The 6,557-nt window shown below is 47.9% G+C and overlaps 1 protein-coding gene across 2 annotated transcripts in view; it reads right to left on the bottom strand.

The window, feature by feature from the left end:
- EXOC4 (exocyst complex component 4) overlaps positions 1-6,557 on the bottom strand; it is a 568,367-nt gene that overhangs the window by 72,817 nt on the left and 488,993 nt on the right. For both annotated transcript variants that reach the window (XM_019543773.1, XM_019543775.1), the window contains exon 14: positions 5,568-5,746. In XM_019543773.1, the coding sequence (XP_019399318.1) occupies positions 5,568-5,746 (179 nt within the window). The remainder of the gene's footprint in view (positions 1-5,567; positions 5,747-6,557) is intronic.

Raw genomic sequence — 6,557 nt, 5'->3', positions numbered from 1 at the left:
CCCAGCCTGTAGGTATGGTGCCGGTTCTTCCTCCCCAGGTGCAGCACCTTGCACTTGTCGGTGTTGAATCTCATCCTGTTCTCATCTGCCCACCCTTGTAACCTGTGGCAGGTAATGCATTCATGGCAGCCTGCCAGAGCCTGAATTTGGTGACCCTCAGCTCAGGAAGGAAGACATCTTTATTAAAGCTTAGCTGTAGGCCAGTGTTTTTCCATGTTCTCCTTCATATGCTGTGGGCAGCAGTAATTAGGTGCTCAGATACTATGGTGATGAGAGCAAAATAAAACCCTGTATCGATGGAATGCAATAAGTGGGCCGGCAGCTGGGTGCTGCAGTATTAGACTGTATTAAACATTCAAAAAGCAGGATCTATACACTTAAAGTCTCCCAGGAGTCCAGTATTCACTGATCTTAAGTATTTTGGAAGTCAGTCCAAGTAATTTTTTGGGGTTTTCCTGGTGTTTAGGAGAAAAGCAAGCAGATGCTTCATCTCATTTCTCCTCTGCCATTTATACCTTGTATCCTTCCCCGAAAGAATTTCGTTACCGCCTTGTTTACTGCGACTTGCCTAATCTGAGAGTATTTTGGACAGATCTCATCACCTCTGCCCCTCTCTCCACTTGTTATTTCCCCATACAGATTGCACCCAGCTATATCGATACCCCGTTTATGAGACTTATCCCACGCAGTTTCATTTTATGACCACCAGGTCAACAGTCTCCATCGTTTAGTACCGTGACGAGGTCTCCTCTCGTTTCAGACGCTCCTTGTGCTTGTGTACAGATATTTTAGTGCCTTAGGATAAAGCTATTACAAAGCAGGACCGTTTTTTATTGAAAAGAGGAGGCTGCCAAGTAAAATACCGTGCTCTGTACTTTTCTGTTTATTCACTGCTGTGTGTAACATCCTCTCAGAAGCCTGAAAGTCACGATTGTGCCCTTTTATGTTTGGAAAACATTGATTTTTTTTTTTTTTTATTATTGGAGTTTTGACTAGAGCTGAAATTAACTGATGTTTTTATTTTTTAACAACTTTGACTCTCAGGGCATTGCTCCTCCAGGGGCCAAAAGAGCGTTCTCTGTAACGCAGCCTTGGGAACAATGCCGAGGACTCGACTTTTGCTGCAGATTTTTCGTTGCGCATAGAGGAAGCTGTAACAGGGAACCCTAGCCCTGTTACTGGAAAGCAGGCCCGCCCCTTTAAGGCCTGAACCTTCTGGGCACGAAGGACTGGTGCAGAAGGGGTTAATAGCTTTTGTAAGTGAAATTCTTCGTAATGGCATGGCGGGTGTTTTTAAAAACCTATTCAGAACCCAGAGGACAAATTATAATGATCTCAAAGGGCCAAAGGATTTTGGCATTGCCTCTTCAAGTGCCAGCTGATCACGCCACCCCGATGATGCCCTCATATCTCAGCTAACTATGTCTAGCAGAGCATAGGTCAGGGGCTTAATGGACATATCTTATCTAAGTGCGTGCTCGACTCCCAGCTTCCTTGTGGCCTGAGCTCATGGCGGGCAAAGGAAATGCTACAAGGACGCACCTGGGGCAGACCTCAAGAAAACAGATGCCGATGTTAAGAGCTGGAAGGAGTTGGCTGCCAAACAATGCCAATGGCGTGCATGGCAGCTTCAACCAAGCACCAGCCTATTTTGAGGTAAAGCGACTTGCCCTTGAAGCAGAGAAGAGAGAGCAGAGGAAGGAAACGGAGAGGGATCCCAGCCGACAGCCTCCTCTCCTGCAGAAAGACCTGCAGCTTCTGCAGATGGGTCTGTGGCTCAAGGGTTGGTCTCTTCAGTCACCTCAAGACCCGTCAATGAACCGTGGTAGAGCTCGTCCCTGAATCAAAAGATTGTCGATGACGTACCTGGTGCGTGAAGCTTCCCCAGGACTAGGGCAGGTTACACAGGAGATAGAGCTCTTCCTTGACTCAGCTAATGGAGAGCGCCTCAGCACACTGTTAGGGTAGTTGTGCTGAGGAGGCCAGCTTTTATTCGATGCAATGCAAGTATTGGGTGCTGAGAAAGTTTCCCAACCTTTTTCCCCAAAGAATAAGGCTGACATTTTTTCATTGCCAGTTAATGAATGTGGACACTCAATTTCTAGTCTGCCCACACCACTCCCTCCACCCTTCCAAAATCTCCCCTGAGACCTTGGCACCATCTCAGCTTGTGCGGGTGTATCTGAATTGGGACAGGATAATGGTGCACGCGGTTTCAGGTGTCTTGGCTATGTTCCAGCTTGTGCAATTACTTTCTGTTGCTACACATTTCTTCTCTTCCTTTCCTGAGCTCTGGTGCAGGGTTACAATTAAACAGCTGCTGCATCCCACACTGGAGGCATTTAACACAGCCAGTACTGCCTTTGCAAGCATACCGAGGTTTAATACCAGCAAAGCACACTGCTATCCTTAGACAAGAGAAGCCGCAAGAAATGCTAAGTCCTATCATAAGCCAATGACCCACTTAAAAGTGCTCAGCCTGTTGCACTCCACTGCCATTTGGAAACTCATGGCATAAGTAGGGGTGGAATTTATTATACCCTCTGGATCTGAAAATGCAAAGGTCCCTTGCTTATGTGCCTTAAAAGAGACTCTCCATTTGCTAACAGCAGTATAGGCTCTATGACACACAGGAGAGCAGTCTTCACACAGGCAAATACACACAGTAGCTACTTCATTACAGCGTTATTTATTAAGAAAGCAATTAAGCCTCCTCCCAGAAGCGATCACAATTAAGCCATCTGCAGTTATAAAATGTTTCTACTATCTGAACGCTTGTTTAAAAGGAGATGGTTAGGAAGATTGCCAATTGAGTTAACTAACTTCCTGAATGTCCCTCAATTATTTAAAGGGGGGGAACCATGACAGTCAGTGCTATTCTCGGCAATTAGAGCATGCTTGGGAAAGCGTTTTACACTTGGGGGCTGATAGGCCAGTGATTTCATGCTTTCAAGAAAGTCATAATTACCCCGAGATGCACCAACACAAAGCATATTATCGCTACCAAGAAACAGAACAGGGGTGGCTTTTAGGTGAAAGATTTCAGTGCTGAAATCTGAATGCTGAAAGTTAAACATGGCTCTATCAACATCGATTGTGCCACTGGACTCAAAAGATGCACACGCAGAAGTCATACCAAGCTGCAAGCGTCGTCATTTTTCCTAGAGGATTTTGTGCCATTCAAATGGTTAACGTTTTCCTTGTAGAGATGATTCATTCAGAAAATTAGCGGGAGGCAAATACTCAGCTCGATTTTGACTTCCCGTGCAATGCCACATGACAGCTTTGCACGTGAACCGCTGCACGCAACCACTACGAGGATGTCAGTAAGAAGAGCCACAACCGTTCTCCCGGTGCTTTTCATCCACAGATCTCCAAGTGCTTCACAGAACAGGGCTGGCTTCGTCATCCCCACGAGGGAAGGTCAAGGTGCAGAGAGATTTAGTCATTTGACAGAGGTTAGACCAGACAATCTTGGGAAAGCCGCAAAGAGAACCGACGTCTCCTGACTTATCTCCACCCTTCCTGTTGGATCATGGTGTCTCCACCTGAGATGTCTATCTCCAGCTCCAGGGGTTTATTATCAATGCCAGAGCAGCATCGCTCGCCAATATACAAACCAGACCGTTTCTTGTTAAAAAGAGTCGTTCTAGTTCTTTACTGAATCTATATCAATTCGCTTTTAAAACACTGGATGATCTAATGCTAGATTTGATATTTAAAAAGCAGCGTCTCAATGGCCCGGCATTAATAGTTGAGCCCACTAGACACTGTCATTAGGTGCCATGCAAAACCCTGGGGAGAGTACTGGGCCAGACCTGCTGTGTGGGCAGAAGTTGAGAGCGCTGGAAAACCGCCCGCCGCACCGCTTGGGCATGTCGATGCCCCTTTCAGGGGAAGCTCAGCCTTGGGACTCCCCAAGAAGCAGCAGAATTTGGCCTCTCCCTCCTGAAAGACGCCCCTGAAGCCAGCCCTGGTGTGGCTTCCCCTGGGGCAAGCATCGGGCTACAAAACCCTAGCCCCGGCTTCCCTCGCAACCCACAGCACCCCCACCTCAGAGAGCTCCTTCTTCTGAAGGGTGAGGGTTTTCATCTTCAAAGCGAGGGGAGGCGGTGTGCTGACATCCCAACCAGCACGGGAGACCGCTCAGCTCCCAGCCATCTTTACTGTGCCATTGCACTCACCTCCACCCTCCCCTGGACTCTGCTCTGTCCTCCCTGGGACCACTCCTTTTTCCACCCAGCTCTCTCACGGCTAACACTCGCCAAATATAATGTCCTGGGGAACCATTCAGGGAGCGGTTTGTGTGGCCTGCTGCCAGGCCCAGACTTATCTACCCTGGGGTCAAAAGGGCGTCTTCTTACAAAACTATTTACAGCAAAGCCTGCTCCTATGGAGCACCCCAAATTGTTCCCCACCAGACCCACAGGCTAGCACTTAGCCAACTTGGCCTCTTATAGAATCAGAGAAAATGAGGCTGGAAGGGCCCTCAGGAGGGCACATCTAGTCCAACCCCCTGCTCCAAGCAGGACCAGCCCCAACTACATCATCCCGGCCAAGGCTTTGTCTATCCGGGTCTTAAAAACCTCCAAGGATGGAGAGACCACAACTTTTCTGGGTAACCTGTTCCAGTGCTTCACCGCCCTCCTCGTGAGAAAATTTTTCCTAATGTCCAACCTGAACTTTCTTTGCTGCAGCTTGAGCCCATTGCTCCTTGCCCTATCATCTGCTCCACTGAGAAAAGCCCAGCTCCATCCTCTTCCGAATCCTCCTTCAGGTAGCTGAAGGCTACTATTTAAACCCCTTCTCAGTCTCCTCTCCTCCAGACTAAGTAAGCCCAGTTTCCTCAGCCTCTCCTCACAAATCGTGTCCGCCAGCCCCTGAATCCTCCACTGGACTCTCACCAATTTGTCCACATCCTTTCTGTAGTGGCGGGCCCAAAACTGGACACAGGACTCCAGATGTGGCCCCCCCAGTGCTGGATAGAGGGGAAGAAGCACTTCCCTTGACCTGCTGACAACACTCCTACCAGCGCAGCCCAGGATGCCACAGGCCTTCTCGGCAACAAGGGCACACTGCTGGCTCATATTCAGCTTATTGTCCACTGTGACCCCCAGAGCTCCTGCCCAGCCAGTCACCCCCAGCCTGTACCCGTGGCATGGGATTACTTCATCCCAAGTGCAGGACTTTATACTTGTCCTTGTTGAACCTCATGAGATTTCTTTTGATCCAATCCTCCAATTTGTCTCGGTCCCTGTGAATCCTAGCCCTGCCCTCCGTGTATCTACGACAACCCCCAGCTTGGTGTCATCTGCAAAAAATCTTCCCGCAGTCTCCATTTCCATGCACCCACCCCAGCTGATGTTGCAGAGTCACTCCTTACAGCTGCAGTCTTGGCATAATTGAGCTGTATCCCGGCAGAATTCAAGTCTCCGTGTGCATTGCAAAACTCTCTGGTACTAGCTGGTAAGAACTTTTCCATCCTGATTTCATGACGCTGTCAGTGACTGTAAAACATACTAATAACAATGTTCCCACAGAATTAAAAGCTCTGCAAAACTACTTACTCTGAGCTGTTGAAAGGTTGGAGAAGGCTGCTTTTGTGCGACCAGCTAGCCACTCCAGGCTTTCATGCATGTTGGCCAAGGCCTTCAAGTCGCTGACGTCACGCATGATCTCCTGCTGGGGGATGAGTTTATCTCCTAGGTTCCCAATGAGGACTTCTGACTCTTTGCCGAAGGCAGCCCTGAAATGCAAGTAGGAGCAAGGCAAGTGAGTATACATCACTGAAATAAAAAGACCTGTTGGCTCAATCAGAACATCAGACCCTTGCCACTGAAGGGCTGCAAGGCAAAATGAACAGCTTTGGAAGTCCGGCTTTGTGTTATTTTGCACGTACAAATATCGTATTTGGTGAAAAGTGACAATCAAGGCAAATGCATTTATGCAGCACATTGATTTGCACACAAGTGACTTGTATTTAAGTTCTGGAAAAGTCTTTCCCAGGGACCCTCAAGTCTGTTACTTCAACTTCTGGCATCACAATCCTTTTCTGTACTCTGTCCCAGCTCCCCACTGTGCTCCCCTTGAGCGTCAGCCTGAGTGAAGAACAAAATCCTAAAGTCCAGAAGTCTCTGGCAATCAGGACTCGTAGTAGAGATCGTCTAATGTAACAACAATGTTGGTCTCATAAAAGATATCATCTCTACTATGAGTCCCGATCGCCTTTTCCTCTAGACCAATATGGCTGCAACCTGGATAGAAGTCTTTGGCCACATTTTTCTGCAGTCATAACCACAACTAACCATTTTTGTAGGTGGAAACACTAAGGTCAGAAGCTACCGTAGTCTAGTCTGGCCTAGTGTGCAACACAGGCCGCAGAATTGAAGGCAGTAGCTCCTATTTGTAAATGCAATAATTTTTTGGATGAAATAAGTGCGCCTTACCGGGCGCGCCTACACGAGACACTAGAAGGGCAATGGACTAATTCTACTGCATATTAGCATGTCACAGCAAAAGCCGTGTGAATGCACAGTAGAATTAATCTACTGTGCATT

Source organism: Crocodylus porosus, unplaced genomic scaffold (genome assembly GCF_001723895.1).
Source record: "Crocodylus porosus isolate Cpor-Errol unplaced genomic scaffold, CroPor_comp1, whole genome shotgun sequence".
Lineage (NCBI taxonomy): Eukaryota > Metazoa > Chordata > Crocodylia > Crocodylidae > Crocodylus > Crocodylus porosus.
The sequence above is the reverse complement of the archived record's forward strand: the minus strand, read 5'-3'. Positions and strand labels throughout refer to the sequence as shown.